We start from the raw sequence: 18,701 nt of genomic DNA on the forward strand, positions 1-18,701 counted from the left end.
TAGTCATCCTCTGACGTGACCCTATATTATTGTTTATAGCTATGAATGAATAGTCATTCAAAAACTGTTTCTACCGTGTTTCCCTGAAAATAAGACACTGTCTTATATAAATTTTTGCCCCAAAAGAGGCACATTGTTTTATTTTTGGGGGTGTCATAGTCACCTGGCTGCACCATCTGAGTACCTCGCGCTGGTCTCCGGCGCTGTGGCAGGCTGTCGTGTCCTCGGTGTTGACACAGCACTCTCTTTCTGGTGATGGGGCTTTAAATACCCCGCCTCCAGCAAGCTAGTACTGGGATTGGATCATGCGCACCGTTGCTCAGCCAATACAGATGCATACCATAGATGCATAATATGGTCGTGTGCATTGACCCTCATGCTTGTAAGAATTTCAGGGGGACAGTGATCACTGTGTAGAGAGGTAGCCCTTCTACATGCTATGTTGCTGGTTGGACTTTTAGATCCACTAAGAAGTATTAGTAGGGAAAGGTTGCCACCTAGTAGCTAAATGTTGCTTTAGTTAATATGTTAGCAATGTTTTAAGAAATGTTCTAACCTATTGGTGGAGTGTAATCATGTGACCACAGTAGGTGGACACAGTAAGTGCACCCCTCCCACAAAGGGCAGTGCAGTTTCAGAAGTGAAAGAGACCAGACATGCTTGGTGACAGCTGGTTGTAGAAGTACTCCAGAATGGCCATAAGGGTGCAAAAGTGTGAGGAGATGCAGTAAGACAAGCTTGTTGCTAGTTCTTCTGAGAGGGTGAGCTACACACTGGAGAAGCCTGCAACTGCTGCCCCGTGACCCCACTCTACCTGCGGCCAGAAAACAAATTGCTTGTGTTTTCCAGTTTGTTCAAGTTAGGGCTCTTTCCCATGAGTGCATATCGGGTGCCACTTTCACGGCCGGCCAATATACGGTACCATCTGGAGCATAAAAGCTTGTGAACGGGTGCACAAATCCAACGTTTGCGCGTCCGTTCACACAGCATGGGCCCCGGCCTTCCCCTTCCCTCTCCCTCGCTGGCTCACCTCTTCTCTCCTCCCCTCTGGCTGATTCCAATAGGAGGGGATGGGATGGGGGAGGGGTTAGATGGAGCTAAGTGCCGCCCCATCCCGCCTCCTCCGATTGCTGGCTGCAGACAAGAGGCATTAGACTCTCCTCCCATTGGAATCAGCCGGAAGGGAGGAGAGACTGCTAAACTCCCTCCCATCTTCCTTCTCCGGCCGCTGTCATTGGCTTCCATAGGAGCCCATGCAGCAGCCGACGTATTCCGGCCCAAAATATAGTTCCAGGACTATCTTGTGGGCCCAACATCAAAACGCCCAGTGCTATATTGGCCGGCCGGGCGCTTTCATATCGCGGGAATATGGCCATGTGATCTGATGCATTTGAATTCAATGCATCAGATCACAGCGGCATCAGATCACAGCGTATATCGGCCGACCGTGAAAACGTCAGGATGATATATGCTTGTGGGAAAGAGCCCTCACCAAGCAAAACTTATTTGAGCATCTATACCGAGTCCTGTATACTGGCTGAGCTTTTGTCCCCTGTCCCTGCTTAGTGGCATGCCGCCCATCAGACTCTGCTCAACAACTGTGTTCATAGAGTATGTATAAATGGACCTTTAAACCACTAGAAGTTGCCAGCAGCTTTTGCAGTATTTGATGTCTGTTGGAGACTTCTCCAGAACTGCAGTAGTCTAAAGATGTGAATTATATGGTTTAATACATATGAATGTACAGTAAAAAACCTTGCCCTTAGTTAACGTGCAGAAAGTCCATGCACTCGGCAATTCAGAAGAAATCTGCAAGGTTACGACTCCAATTAGTCACTGATTACCTAAGAAGAAGGCAGCCGTGATTTTTGACCCTGAAACTGCTTATTGTTTTCTACTATAGGATAAAGGGATAAAGTCATCTGATTGCTGAACTTGGAATTCATAAGTGCATAGGGGGTTAATATTAGCACAAGGCCATTTCTGGGAACTGTCTTTCCTATCATACCAACATCAAGCTTGTTCCATCAGTAAACTAATAGGGAAACTTGTTTGGAGAGATTCCCAAACCTGACTTCAAGTAGGAAACTTTTCTGTATTTGCTGTCATCTCTGTATCTTGTATAATGAGACTAATTAATGATTAGTGGTAACCAAGGGCGTAGTTAAAGGCTCATGGGCTCGGGTGCAAAAGTTTGGGGCCCCCTAACTTCTCTTAACCCCTTAACGCAGAGGCATAACTTGAAGCTCCTGGGCCCCAGTGCAAACTCTATAACAGGGCCCCCAACTATAATGCTTTATTTATAGAACTGGGCTTCCTATATGGAGAAGAGAGGCCTTATGGGCCCCCTAAGGCTCCTGGTCCTGGGTGCAACTGCATCCCCTGCAAACCCTATAGTTATACTAGTGGTGGTATTAAAGTAAACCCATTATCAATGTTTCAGGAGCAGGTTATAAATCTTATAAATCTCGCAGCTCATTTAATAAGACTGATTCTTCATTTACTAGTCAAAATGTAGATGGAGTCTTTCTCCATTAGAGGGACTGCCGTATAGGGAATGTATAGGGATTGAGCACCCACAGAGGAGGAAGCACATATACAAATATATGAGGGCTAAGCCCCTAAATGGATAACGTATTTGCTTTTCAACACATATAAACATTAAGATAACTTCTCAATCATCAGAGACTTGAGTGGAGGTCTAGTTAGTGAGACCCAATTGTGAATTATAATAGGGGCATTTGGGTCAACCCCTTTGGGCCTTAGGCTCCAGATGGGCCTAGAGCTGTCCAAATCCCCTATTATAATCTGCTCTAGTGGCTGTAGGCCCCAACATCTTCTCGCAGGCCCAGCCAATGCCACCCAGCAGTGATTTCATATCAAACTTCCTGTCACATCACAATGGTGCTCAGTCACATGATCACCCAGGAGCATTAGAGCCTGACTCCTCCACTTTGTGTCCAGCACACAGGTCATGATATACAGACCAGAAAACATGGAGAAAGTTGAGCTATGATGATGCCGGATGGTGCGACTGAGCGGCACTGTGACATAACAGGAGATTTGATGTGACACAGCACCGCTGGCTAGAGTCAGTACACTGTTACTGTAAGTGACCACATTTGGGGACACTATTACAAAGGGGCCACATCAGGGGCACTATTAGCAATGGGCCACATTGGGGAATTATGACTATAAGGGGCCACATTGGGGGCACTATAAATAAAGGACCACATTGGGGGCACTATTACTAAAGGGCCACATTGGGTACAATATTACCAGAGGGCTACATTGAAAGCACTATTACTAAGGATGTGACACTGGGCATTATTACTATAACGGGCCATATTGGGGATACTATAATCAAAGGGAGCCACACTGAGGGCACTATTCCTATAAGGGGCTACATTGGGGGAACTATTACTATAAGAAGCTACATTAGGGACATTATTACTTTAAGGGGCTACAATAGGGGCATTATTACTCTAAGAGGCTACTTATTTAATGTTTTACCAGAAAATATTCTATTGGGGTGTGGGGAGATGCATTGTGTTTGGAGGGGGAAGCCCAAGTTGAGTGATCAGTCTCGGGCCAATGGTTCACTTAATCCGCTACTGCTGAGACTCTGTCTCTTAAACAAAGGTGCTATAGAGCTCTGCTGAACACTGGATCCCTTCAAGACACTTTGGCCTCTTTGCAAAAAGACTTCAGAATGAAAAGCCCTTACTGTATGTGCCTCTCCCAACGCTTTAAGGTATTACTTATCATATTGCTCTTAATGTAAAATCTTTAAAAGGATCCCCATCTACCTTTGCACCAACTATAGCTACACCTGGCAGTCAGCTAGAAATCAACAATCAGCCGTAGTTTTTGTAAAGATGGGAGTAATTTCCCATGGATAAGTTAATGTGATTCCCGTATAATATGGTAACGTCTCTGCCCTTACACTATGATGGCTTATATAATGATAAACATCAAAACTTTTTTTCCAAGACTCTTTATGTCTATTGCAGCATATGGTGACAATCAGTAGGAAAATCTGTTCCGCTGCTTTAAAAATGTATCATACTTAGCAAACAATAATGAACATTTGAAACACTTTGGGGTATTCATACATTGTGGCACCACACAGCACAACATTGTATTACTACCGCAGCAAGGTCAAAACTGCTGCAAGATCAAAACCGCTGCAAACCTCTGTTCATACTAATAGTTGTGTTGCGGTATTGTCAGCCCTGGTTTGTGTTTAAAGAAACAGTTCTAGGAATGTTCCTGGAGTTGGTTTTATGGAAAACCACATTGCAGTGATGCGTATAAAAACGGCATAGTCTACAGTTTTATTCACTGAAGTCAATAAAGGGCACCCTGCCAGTTTTATAAACTACATCTGAAAAACTGCTTGGTCATTGCTGCAACATGTGAACAGTGGTTAAATGAATTTGAAAATCTCCGCCTACTGAAAAATACAAAATTGATTGTAAATACATAAAACTATATACAGTGTGTAGTGAAAAACACTGATCCAGTGCTATATCTCAATACTGGTGTCCTATATTGAAATAACAATAGCGTTCTTGAATAGGCAGGCATGGATGCACTACATTATGGTATTGCGCACGGGCCCCTGAGGGCCCCTGGAACATGGATTTAAATCTTGTGTTGTGGCCCCTGTTAGAAATAGAGAGTAAAACCCAGTTGCAAAGTTGAAGAATAGCATGTGAGAAGCAGAAATCTGCTTTCTGCATCTCTCTAAGTCCTGTGATGCTTTTATGACCGGAGTAGGGAAAGTATACTTGAAGTGGTCTCCTTCTACTACCATAGGTGCAGATCATCCAGGAAGTTATCCACCACTGTCTGCAGGAGATTCAGGCATTGATCTGCGTTGAGAGCCCCTGGAACATAGACCGGTCCAACGACAGCTCCATGCATGTATCGTAGCAGAAGCAGTCCACTTTGACCATGCTTTCCTTACTTCAGTCAAAGCAGCGGTACCACAGGACCTAGCCATGAAAAACAGATTTTTGCTTCATCAACTTTGCAATGGGTTGTACTCTCTACCTTTACCAGGGGCCACAACACAAAATTGAAATCCATGTTCCCCAATGGCCAATGTGCCACACCATCACATAGCACATCCATACCTTCCTATTCAAACCCGCTATTGTTATTTCAATCTAAGACACCAGTATTAAGAAATAGCACTGGATCGGTTCGTTTGACTACCCCCCTGTATATGATAATCGCTATCATTGTAACAGTACCATTATCCATGCACAGAGAAGTGATCATAACAGTTTACATCAATAGGAAATTGCTTATTGCCATCATGGACCTTATGTCTGTGCCTACCTAAAAGCTCCCCCAGGAATTGTGCTGCAGCTTCAGTGTGCAGTATGCAAGCATCAGGGGACTGATCTGTGTGTGGCAGAGATTTAGCTTGCACTGGATGAAGCCTATTACATAAGAGCTTGCTTGATCCAGCCTTGTGCAGAAGCTTGCTGCAGCCTTCATGAATGAGGGAGTCAAGGATCTGCAGCATAGAAGGCTCACAAGTCATCAGCTCTTGTGCACTTGGATGTTTCCCCCCACCCCCTTTTTTTTCCTTCTCTGCCTTGAGATCAGCCTGTGCTGCTGCTGGTGACACTCCTTCTCTCTGCCCATGTAGGAGCCATTCAGCTGGCTGGACACCTCCTCCTCCTCCTCTTCCAGCCAGACCCAGGCACTGCAAGGCACCTCTGAGACAGCTAAGGGAAACAGGGAGACTTCAGCCAGGGCTTTAAATCCACCATACAAGAACAATATACATTGTATCCTTGCTTTCCAGACACAACATGGAGGTACCACGCCTGAGTCAACACATCAACAGCCCTAACAGCCCTTGTGAGGAAATGATCAAGAACCTCAGCTTGGAATCTATTCAGCTGTGTGAAAGGGACGGTAAGACCCTGCTATTTAATCCCCTTTTATCCACAATGTAGACATGCATCTAACAGTCCTATGTGTACAGTCAACCCCCCCTGAGAACAATAGATCCCCATCTATGCATCCAAGAGGGTCATTAATGTCTCACAATAGATGCATATAAGCTGAATTATCCAGAGATGCTTGCTGTCAGCTATCGATTCTCTTCTCCCCTTGCTTTTGCAAGCTGTGGGTGATTTGCATTGCAGTATTCCAATTTTACACCATGCAGCTCTCTTCATGCAAAGCATGCTTACAAATGGATCTTTTGCTCTGCCTCAGTGATGATGCTTAGGAAGCTGCAAGCCAGCTGGAATGAATGCTTTGTTAATATATTTACAGGATGTGGATTATTTATAAACAATCATTTGATGTTTATTATTATTAGATTGTATAGTATCAATATGAAATAATGAAGGAGAGAATATAATTCTATATGGGGTGTCATGGGGGGGGGGGGGGAGCTTGAAGGTAGCTATGCAATTTCAGGACCATGGACAGATGATCCTACAGGATTCTGGGCTAGGAGTCAAGAAATGCTGCTAAGCATCTGCACTCAACTGGCACTCAATGTGGTGTAGCAGAGTCGTAAAAATGCTCCAACTATTTCCATAGTGTTTAAGATATTGGAGTGTAATGAAAAGTGCATTCCTCTATACGGTTACACCATGAGGGATGCTATGGAAGTAGTTCATCTGTGGAGGGTTAGGAGCATTTCATTCATTCAGTCATTGTCGCAGTTGCAGACGTTCGGATTTCCTGACACACCTGTGTGTATAAAGCTGTTGGATCCAGTAGTCTTTGTTCTGATGTTATAGTAAAAAAAGCTGATGAAATAGGATTGTGCATCTGGATGTGGTCGGTGCATGCCATGTAGTTTCCATGGTAGTAGTAGAATTAATCGTAATATCTTATTATGCAATTACTTCGCGGCTATTAATTATAATCCGGTTGAAATCGAGTCGAAATGCGTGTTATCAATCATTGGGCGGTAAACTATTAGAATGTCTTATTAGCATTGGTGCATGATAGTTGGAAGTTCCCAGCCTATACATTTTCCCAGAGAGTAGATAGATGTATGGCAGTGCAAGGCAGGGGATATAATTGGTCACTGCAATCTAAATTCTCTTAAATTTGAGTCTACATTATAACCTGGCTCATGTTGTTTCTCCATAACATGTAGTGGCAGCGCCTGTGAAAATCATGTAATGTACTGTCATTTGTATTTAGTGCCTAACTCTGAGCAGGAGAACAACAGAGATGTTAATGGGAAGTGATCAGATTCTCACCACCATGTTACCATTAGGAACACAGGTGGTAGATTGCACTTATATGACTGTTGTAACATTTGCAACAACAAGGATATTGTTACCATCCAACATTGTATATACCCTGGGTGCTTTTATTACTGAGAAATGCAAAGAACTTGTACTGCTGGAATTAAACTGGGTGTTTTATTTCTTATTACAGTGTATTAGGTTTTGCAATACAAGTCTTTTACGTCTAAAGGCAATTATGGTTTTCAGTTGTATGGGGATTATGAGGAGGAAACAATTCTCACCATAAATAAATATTGATCCTCCTCATGATTAAAATATTGGTTCTGGTCAGCCATATGCTTATTTATTCCCCTTACTTTTGTCTTTGTTTCATTAGTTTTTATATTAGATGCTTATGTATATTTGTGGAATAAATGGCCATTTAAGGGGTATTTTATACTACTGGATACTTTCCAAACCAGCACCAATGGATTTGGATGGAAAATGGGGCCAAATGTTGACAGCCCCTTCTTAAAATAAGGCGCTGTTCACACTACTGGCATAGTTTTCAATAATAAATCTGTTATGGCGCCGACTGCTTCCAGTTTTGGGCAGGAGTCCGGGGTAATATTGTGCTGTCAGCGCCAGATCACGTGATGTGCCTAATGGTGCATATGCGGTGTGATTTGGCGCTTGATGCCAAGGGAAAAATATCTCCCTTCTCTCTTTATACTGATTGGATGGCTGAGCTGTCTGTCGTCTCAGCCAGCCTATCAGTGACTTATTTAGGGTGAACAGAGGATGGCGGTAATATTTTTATATGCTCTTGTTTTACACTTGTATACTTCTCCTGTGTGATTTTGCCATGGAGCTTTGTTATACTTCTTTGCACATTCTATGTATGTACTTTGGACTCTGCATTACTGCTGTCAGTCTGCCTTGGAAACCTTCTTAGCTCCTCAAGTACTCGCTCCTTGGTTTCTGTTCATCAGTTTTTTCTGCCTCACCTTGTCCTTGTTCTTTCCCTTGCCTCCATATTACATCTAGGGACAGTTAGGGAATCTAGTCGTGGTCCAGCCATATGGTCACCCTTTTCAGGGCGGGTTCTCTGTTCTGTTGTCATGATCGGTCATGGCAGATCCAGGGAAAGAACCTAGGACTTACTTCTGTTTGCTCCGCTGCCCTTGGTGTTGCATTGCACATCTAGCAACTCTTGTTATCTGTTCCACCAACAGGTCTGAATGGACGTGACAGAATCATTACAGCAATGATGGATCCTTTGTGAAATGGTTTGCAAGAGATCTAGACGGACCCCATTAATTGTCAGGCTTACATGTAATTGAAAGAGTAGCTCAGCAGACTATGAAATATTGGCATAAAAAAAACAATGGAAACCCAGTAAAAAGGAGACTAGCATTAATGTGAGCGGTAATATGGGCTCACCCTATTTAGCATTTGTTTTCCTTTTAGCTCAGTTTTCAGCAGCTGCAATTTTTGCTCTTGAATGACTTTGTGGTTGTGGATTTTCCAATGGCGCTGTGGCCTATATAACTCATGGGTTAGGATAAATGGGCTACAGCAGCACTTTTAATGGTCATTGTGGGAATATATCGTGCTAATTGGACAATAATATAGTATCTTTACAGTGAAATTACTATACTGTACATATGAACACTTCAATGTTATATAGGGAGCATTGATCACATATGGCACAGCATCATAATATGCATAATATGATGAAGTAGGATGTGACATCAGCAGCATTTAGGTTTTATAGGTGTTGCAGAGAAGTGGGGGGGGGGGGGCAATGCTTTTTGAGCTGTACCTCTTGGGTTGCATTTCTGACCATTTGAAGAAATTCCTAAAAGATATGTGGTCTTTTGATAGTCTATATTTGCTGTAAAATATAAGTATGCCACATTAGAAATGCCCATCCATTGAAAGGACAGAATAAAAACAGGGAAAGATCATCACAGAGCCAAGACAATACCGTAATGCTTATTGCATATATGTACTCTCCCTACATCCAATTATACCAGTTTTCCTATTACATTCTGGTCATGGTCACAGTAGAAAACGCCTAGATAATTTCTTACCACTCCACAAAATCCTTCACAATTTAACATGAATGCAAACCAATAAAGTAAAAAGTTTTAAAATTATTTTTACATTTTTTTTCACTAATCCTACAACCTTCTTGTAGTCACCGTTATATTGGTTGGATTTCTCCACCAGTACAAAAACCACCATAAGCCTTCCCACCCGCATTATAAGTTCTTTTTCATTTGACTTCTTGCCTCTGCGTTCGGAACTCTACCTGCCTACCCAGCTTATACAATGACCCAGTGCCATCTTTGTGCCATTTCCTTATATCCTATTCAGTATTATAGATGGTCCTCTGTGCTGCCAGAATTATTACCAATGTATAGACTGGATGGTCACTGTTAGAGCAAGTTTACTGGTAGAAGGCATCAGAACATGTAGAAGAGAGGGTTGAGTAGAAAACACATAGCAGCTTGTTGCAATATGTTTTTTTTTTGTTACTAATGTACAGAAAAGTAGTTTTATGGCTTTAAAATGGTTTTCAAACCACTACAAATTAGGTTAAACTTTGTGCAATGCTGAAAGAAATATACATTGAACTGAACATCAGTTTTGTGCTTTGGTCATTTGGTTCCTTCATTGTCATCCTTCCTCAGCAATTGGTTGCCACAGTCACTTTAATGTTTCAAATACAGCTTCAGCAGTTGGAAAACTTTTTTGTGTGTTTTCTTCATTCTATTAGCAACATCTCCATCTCAGTTACTAACTGTAGTTACTAGAAGCAATACTAACACTAATAGTAAGTCATTTTCTGTATATTCATCATCTCTCCCTTATATTGCCTATCCAACAGTATTAGATACATATGTGGATGCTACTTGTGTCGTAATACAAATGCCTGGGTGGAAAGTGATAGATGTCCATAAGAAAGTATCTACTCAAAATACTTTCCAGTTTATCAATTCTTTCTCAAATGTTAGCCAATATATCAATTAAGAAATAGCAGATCGGATCAAACAATGACATCTGTGTATCCTCAACCATAGTTTCTTAATAATATTCCAACGCTTAGATCCCGACAATTTCCTTTAGTCCATGCAATTGCAAGCGGCCTTAAATTGCTGCTGTAGGGGTAATGTAATATTACATTGCACTCGTACAGATGGGATATTTTGTTATACATGGTTGTATCATGACCTCCAGAGAAGGAGAATAATGTGAAGAACAAGGGTAATGGGTGGAGCGATTTATTGGCGGTGTATGAGGTTACTGACAACCCATAAAAGGTCAAGATGTGGACAAATTGCATGGAGGGGTTGCAAATCAGATGCCTTACTAAAAGTGGGTGTGAGACATGTGAAAATACTGGTGTAGGGCACAACCTTACATAGTATTGGGGCAAAAAGGAAGAATTTAACTCTTTTTAGTAAATTAAATTAAAAACTAGCCAAAAAAGTGTGTTTTGAGGCAGAAAGCCTCTTCTTCAGTTCATCTGGGGTTATACACAGCTATAGTTTGACAGATGCTTAGTTGTGCATAATTGATAGACAGGGCTCAGGTATCACCTGAGGTAGGGGGTAGCGTGTGACAGGAGTGGCATGCAGCCAGCCTAGCAGTGGCATAGGTCTTGTTAGCATCTTTAAAGCTATCGTTTTTCAGAACTCTAGCTGAACTGAAGAAGAGGCTTTCTGCCTCGAAACACTTTTTTTTTCTGTTCTTTCAATTTAATAAAAGGAGTTGAATTCTTCGTTCTTGTCCGCGTACTTTGGAAGTTTGCCCCTTACACCACTGTTTCCACATTTTTAGTCTCCAGTGAGGTGATGGTCAAGGGCTCTCATCTAAAGAAACAATCACAGAACAGGGGGGTTGAACAACAGACTTTACATCACACATCAGTGATACAAACTCTTGGTAGTTGCAGTATTCATACAAGATACAAAAGCATAATAGTTACAGTGCACACTAAGTGGCGCTATTACACTTATTTGATAGCATCCACTCCTGGTGATTCGGAATACTTGAATGTCCTAGAAAAAAATCTGAACAGCCTTTATGAAACAACAGCTATAACTCTAGCAGGTCACTGTTCACTCGATAGAGTCTACAGATCCGCATTACCTTTAGATTGATCTCTAGAACTTGCCACAGTTAAAGGTTAATTCACATTTTAACTTTTCAACTTTGTACTTTAAAGGAAGATGGTTACTTCCCATGCAGCCCTATTCCTGAGAACCTTCTTGAGTCAATCCCTGTCCTATAATTTATACTCAGACCACTATGCTACAATATCAAACTTACTAGGCCATACTAAAGGCCTCAGGCCAGCCAATCCGCTATACGCTGGACCTAAATTCCTCCCAGGCCCACTGTCTTACATAGCTATAGCCTTTTCTAGGGTTCACATATCACACAAACCCACCCATCATAGCTCTGCCCCCGAATTAACGTCTCTCATGAATCAAGCAGGTTTCCCAGAAGTCACCTCCCCCCCAAGGTTCACAGCACCCTGAGCTCAGGTGGCTTCAGCGAAAGTCTGCACAGAGCCCTGCCAGCCATCCCTCTTTGCAGGTAGACTTCCCTAGCCCACTTTGGCAACAAGTCCCTTGTTCACTGTCTGCTGCCAGTGACATTGCCCAGGTACCACTCTTGCCACTCTTGCAGTGAGCAAGTCACACTTCAGCCTCCAGCTTCCAATGGAAAAGCCCAGGCCTACAATTTACATATGCCATTCACAAGTCTTTTAGGCACTTAATGTGGACCATCTGCACTTTTTCTATTGGCTCCAAACACTCCCATCTATCAGCTCCTCTCTATACCTCCTATCAGCATTGTGGCACAACGTTCCAGCATCATAATGCATGCCTCCAACAATGTCCTTCCTGAGTGTACGCTGATAATGGCACCTCCTCCTGTTAGCTAATGGGCTAATGGGCCATATGATTGGAGATTGTCCTAATGCTACAATGCTCCTAAATGATATTTCACCTCGCATTCATAAATACAATTACTTTAATGAATTAAGCATTTACTTTTCCTTTTAAAGGGGTTGTACCAAAATTTACTTATATCACCTATCCATAGAATAGGTGATTAAAGTCTAATCAGTCAGGATCTCAACACTGATACCCCACCGATCCTGTGTTCTCCTTTTATTATTATTGTGGGGATACTTCTCCCACCCACATTGATTGGAGCGATGGCTGGCATGTGCTTCTACAGCTCCATTCATTTCAATACGGCTGACGAAAATAGCTGAACAGTTCTACTAGGGTATCTTCGGCAGTCCCACTGAAAATGAATAGAGTAGCACCATGTATGTGTGGCCATCGCTCCATTCAATCTCCTCTTCACTACAGGGGGTGCAGCAAACCCGCAGTGAAGATGGAGGTAATGGGACTCCCGTTCTTAGGATCCATGGGGGTCTCAATGCTAAAACTTCCACCCATGAAAAAGTAAAATCTGGTATACTTCCCACACAGTGTAAGACACAAGAACACAGGAGAGAACAATTGCGCTGTTCTTCTACGCCTGGTTCATGGATATAATGCTAGTAATACAGAACTGCTAGGACTACTGTGATATTTAAACAGGCAGAACGCGGGATATAGAGAGAATCAGTGCCAATTTCAATACCTAGTGAAAAGTTGAATGACATCTTGTATGATAGTTTTAAAGTCAGCCATTATTAGCGCAGGGGATCCCGCATCTGTCAGAATAAGAATCTAGAGGTAAAAAAATATATTAAAAGTCCTCACAGGAGAGGGAAATTCGTAAATATTAATTCTCCCTATAGTTTATTGTGTCCCTATACCATATGTACTGTACATGCACTTGGATAGACTCATGCACTATTTCCAGTTCAGGTCATTTGAATGAGTCAGGTATTGATTAAACATCCTTCTCCAACTTGTTATGTAAGCATAAAGCTTGCTATTTGCTGCTTCTTAACTTTGTCCTAAATTTGCCCATAATTTGCATTTTCTTTGCAAGTGAACATCCTGAAAGAACAAATATCTAGATAAACTGTACATTCTGTGAGTTTGTGTTCTACTCTCAGTGTTTATACTGGTAAAGCATACTATATACTAACCTTGGTCTGAGTGAAAATTTCCCTATGTTTTAATGTTGATGTATGTATACAAATTACTGTATGTCTAGTAAAGAGCTTACTTATATTGATGAATTGTATGTAACCTAATATATGCATCTTATATATATTCGGGAAAACAAATATGAGTAATCTTCAATGTCCCATAACTGCAGGTCAACTTCTAGCCACCAAATATAGTACACAACGGGCAATAGTCAAACGGATATGTTGTTGTTTGCCATAGTGTTAGCTCATTGGGCAGCCCATACGGCGCTTTTATCCACTATGAATCCCTTTGCATTGGACATATGGAATATTTCCATTTGAAACAATCAACCTTATCAATGCAATTCTTGAAAAGCTGCATATTTATATATACTGCGCTCTTAAGTTGGCCATACACATTGACTATAGTCAGCCGAACTGGGACCAATCAATGCTCCTTGCACAACCGAGTTGAGTGTGCATGTGTATGGGGAGATCTGAAAGTTCAGCTATGGAAGGTGTATGACCCTCTGTCCTTTTCTATTGGGCATGAAGGAATATTTCACCGCTGATGTTCATTTTGGGGGGGAGCCTTTTTTTTGCATGAGCCATACACCATTGTGTCCTAGAGAGTTGTAAGTCCATCTATACTTACCCTTATTTGCAATGTATCCAAGTTCTTTCCTATGTTCCCCTGATTCCATCCGTTGATGGTGGACAAAAAGGTCTGAGATGAGAGACTATGACTTTTTGCTTATTTTGGGGAGATATAGGGCTGCCTATCATGAGGGATATTATCTGGATGGGATCATTTTTATCAAGACGATTTCCCATATTTCATTGTGTTTAGGACAGAACTAGCATTTGCAGGGCCAAATAGGGACAGGTGGCCATCTGTTTTTTGAGCTGTTTGGGGAAAATCTTATCTAGTCTTTATGAAAGCCTAAAGGAACTGATAAGATGTTTCCATATTTATGTGTTCTGGCTGAGTTGATTAACTTGATTATCATTGTTAATTAAGTTCCTTTGTGTTGATCTCCTTCTCTAAAACCAAAAATTAACCTGGAGGACATTTGTCTACATTGTGCTACATTGCCAGCAATCTTCTACTGGGTTACAAATTGCTGCCATTTTTTCTGCAAATTCTGGGCTTAGTACATTTCCCCCATTGTGTTTCTTTGAAGGCCTCAGTTTTATTTCTTTATTATGACATTTCTGATAACTTTGTGACAAATCTGTCATAACATTTTAGTGCTGAGTAAATAAATACTGGATGTGTTTTGCAACCAGAGTGATGAAAGAAATCAAGCATGAAACGTCGTCAAGCCAGGGATTCCAGAGTGCCAGGAAGGTTAATGAATAACCCAAAGATTAACTATAATACAACATTTTACTCCATGGACATCCACAGACTCTGACATTTCCCTTTCAGGTAGCCAGAAAAGTAAAAGAAATCCAAAAAGGCACACCTTGTTCTGCATTCATCTAAGGAAACAGAGGATCTCTTTAGATTTTTTTTAGCATGCTAGTGTTTGCTGTGTAGGGCTACTTTTACACTTACTTTTGAATGGCCCAAAGTGACCCTCTGGTGCCAGCTCAACATTTTGGGCAGAAACCGGAAACAAGGCAATATATCAACTGGTGCTGTCCTTTCTTGTGATTCGGCTACCAATATGCTTCTTCCTGGAGCCCCGCTTCATACTTTCAAGATGCCTACAGCAATTCTTAGACTACCTGATGCAAACTGAGCCCTAGTGGTGCATCAGTAGTCGAAGATATTACATGCTGCTCTGATTGGCAAGCGCTGATGTGCGCAGTGCTGGCCAATCCAAAGGAGCATATGCCAAAGCACAGTGTGCATGGAGTAGTGATAGCAATGCTGTTGCCATGTTGGAAAAATGAAGAGGGGCCTCAAAAAGTAGCAGGTCGGCAGTAGTATGGAGAGAAAGGAGGGTGGCAAGTAATATAGCTCCCCCCTCTGGTCCATGGACAAATTATGTCTCCAGGAATGGAGGGTCACTTTTGGGAGAACACATAGTACCTGTGTTAGTCTTATGGCTATGTCAAGTGCATGTTAACCAGTGGTGAAGGAAAAATGGGTCCTGAGCTGTCACTGACCCAAATGGCTTCCTAAAGTATGTTCCATGCTAAAGGCATTATATTTTTTCAGGGATTTATTTTAACGGTCTCTGTTACCTAAGATTTTTATAACTGTTTCCATATTATGATGATCTTGGATTTACCATATCCTTAACTAATAAGTGGAGGCTTGAAACTACACTGCTCAGTTGCAATCCTCAGTTGTTACATGCACCATCTCCTCTTCAATGGGTATAGTCAGTAAAGGTGGCCATACATATTAGATAGAAGTAGGTGGATGGTTGAGTGACTGTTGAAGGAACAATCATGTTGTGAATGATCATTTTGCACACAGCCATACACATTTTAGTCCATGTTAGCTGCTGCAGTTGTACATACTGGTCATACCTATTCAACGACACTGGATGACAGATGAATGATCTTTCGCCCAACTATCAACTGAACTTTTCAAGTGCAAATGACTTCTTTCCAGAGCACCACAGTCTGTCATTGGTTGGTTAAAACCATCGCTGATCATTAAAGTTCAAATCATTCACTTTCATCAACCTTAGTCTGATGTATACGGGCACCTTTACATTTACCATCCAGAATCACCTCTACTCATCCTATGGAATAGTAGTGTTGGAAGGGGTCTCCAGGGTCATCAAGTCCACCCCCCTGCTCAATGTAGGGTTCACTAAATCATCCCAGACATATGGTGGTCATATCAAGCTGCTGAACTGTGTTTGCCTCCCATATGGCCTAGATACCTCATCTTGATATATGGAGGTTGCATCATGCTCCAAGATAGGTCCCTCATTTAGTATTCTGTCTACTTTTCCTATTCCTTTTGTTTATTGGGCATTATGCTCCAATTTTTATTACAGATAACCACATAAAATTTAGTTACAGCTTAACTACATTTGGAATTTACTCTAAAAGCACCCAAAAAGCAGAGATATTGGAAGTTGTTTAGAATGGCTCTCACATAAGAGAGAAAGTGTATACCACTGGGCATTGCTGAATTTCTTTTCCTAATTAACTAAGCAGTTTCTCCCTACAGCTACTACTTAGTTGGTAAGAGAAAAAATGAGCACAATTGGCCTTCGGTTCTCCGCTGTAAGAACCGTGCCAAACAAACAACATTTTTCATTTTCCTAGACCTATGTGTGTGTGGCATACTGTTGTGGTGCATAAGCCTCAATTAGGAGGTAGAGCCGGGATGGTGTCATGTCAGCGGCTGCAGTCCAGATAAATGTGCCTTTGGTGCACGTGCCCTGTCATTTGGTGCTGGGCATCAATGAGTCCTTTCTTTCTGTCACTGTCAGAAATTCCTTAGCGGGCCCTTCTTCTTAACCCTGCTACAACATCTTCTGTGGAGTATGGACTGATTGGCTGACAGGAAGGTGTTTTCCCATGTAGCCAATCAGCTGTAATTGAGGTGTATTTATTCCAGGCCCGCCTCTACATGGGCGACGGCTATTGTCCTTTCTGATGTGCTTGTTGAAGCAGTGGACTCCTGTCAACTAAGTACTTCTGGCTATTTATACTGTGTTATATGGATTGCTATTTCCCTCTGCATTTATCATCTTCCCTTTCCACCATCTAGGGACAGACTAGGTCCCCTATGTTCCTGATGTGGGGTGCTCGCCTTTCTATTCGGCAGGGTCTGCCACTCCAAAGTTGGCCAACAGTAGTTTTCCTATCCCTATATGTTTGTTACCATTATTTGCCCTATCTTGTTTCCCCCATGTTTTAGTAATAGATGTCTGTATTGGACCTTTGTGGACATTTACTAAAAATTGGTCTGATGTGTTGGTGACGTCCATGGGCCCTCTGTATGAACGTAACACATGCATAGTCGGGATAGTCCTTTTCAGCAAACTTAGATTTCAAATCAGTTCCCCAGCCATTTTTTCACCGTCTGTATTTGGGGTCTCCTATTGTGAGGGGTCTTATCTGCTACTAGGCTCTCTAGCTGTCAAGGGAGCTTGCAAAAAAAATGACCTAACTGCCTATTTACCTAATTACAGTATGTTGCCAGCCATTTCCCAATTTATGTAGATTTTAGGATTTTTTTCATATGGGCTGAGGTTGAACAAACTCCTTGAGTTAAAGGGAGACTCCCACCCTTGACAGCCACTATGGACCCCTAGATAACAGATATCACGGGTTGAACTGGAGGTTCTTTGCTTCTGTCATTGCTTCCTCTTGTGTAGTGGAGATACAGTATAATGTCTCTCTAACTATCATGACAATTCAGGATATTTTTTCTGTTACGAGGCATTTCTGTCATAACTATGTTTAATAGGAATTACGTTTTTTTGCACCTTGTGTCATTACTGCAATGACTGTAGGCTAATAATTTTCATCCTGTCATCACATAGTATTTTGCAGGCAGTGTGGCTTATACTGTAGCAGTAAAGTAGGACAACCATACATAACATATTTTTTCATGCTGCCGCTGAACAATCATGATTGTATATCATGTACATTTAACTTTTAATTCCTAGAATAATCCCATTCAGAAATGGCAATGCTTTTAGGTCCATATTGGTGCCCATAGTAGTAGTATTCTAGTATTTAGTGCCAGTATAGTAAATATATGCACGTTTGTCAGGTCATCAATTAAATGAGTCTTACAAAGCACATTACGTAAAGTAGCTTTACATGGGGCAACCAGGGGCGTAACTATAGAGGATGCAGGGGATGCGGTTGCACTCGGGCCCAGGAGCCTTAGGGGGCCCATAAGGCCTCTCTTCTCCATATAGGGAGCCCAGTACTATGAATAAAGCATTATAGTTGGGGGCCCTGTTACAAGTTTTGCATCGGGGCCCGGGAGCTTCAAGTTATGCCTCTGGGGGCAACTATCATCTGAATAGTCACTCGAAATAGTCGCTAAAGAGTTGTTAGCGTACAAATGACTGCTGTTTGTGTGCTTTTTTGCAGAGCAATTGTCACAATGGCTGATGTAGACCAATTGCTTAGGCATCCTCTATGGTGAGAGGATGTCTAAGTGGCTGGCAATTGGTGGTGGACCTAATGGGAATGCATGTACTGTCCCTTTTAAGGGATAAGATGGGAGCACAAGGGCCCGCTACAGGCGACAGGTAAAGAGGAGGCACAACAGCCAGGCGGGAACGAGCATGCAGGCTGGAGAGAACAGCACTGACCACCGTCGGCTTCAGAGACAGGTGGTAGTGCACCATGGCAATATCTGGATGCCCACCCAGCAGGAGAGATCAGTAATACAGCTGATAGCCTACAGCATATAACAGATGACA

The 18,701-nt window shown here is 42.0% G+C and overlaps 1 protein-coding gene across 1 annotated transcript in view; it reads left to right on the plus strand.

The window, feature by feature from the left end:
* The first annotated feature begins 5,637 nt into the window (after positions 1 to 5,637).
* PHYHIPL (phytanoyl-CoA 2-hydroxylase interacting protein like) overlaps positions 5,638 to 18,701 on the plus strand; it is a 119,284-nt gene continuing 106,220 nt past the window's right edge. Inside the window, exon 1 of the mRNA XM_066600789.1 lies at positions 5,638 to 5,937. Coding sequence (XP_066456886.1) covers positions 5,832 to 5,937 — 106 coding nt within the window. The 5' untranslated portion in view covers positions 5,638 to 5,831. The remainder of the gene's footprint in view (positions 5,938 to 18,701) is intronic.

This window comes from Eleutherodactylus coqui, chromosome 4 (genome assembly GCF_035609145.1).
Source record: "Eleutherodactylus coqui strain aEleCoq1 chromosome 4, aEleCoq1.hap1, whole genome shotgun sequence".
NCBI lineage: Eukaryota > Metazoa > Chordata > Amphibia > Anura > Eleutherodactylidae > Eleutherodactylus > Eleutherodactylus coqui.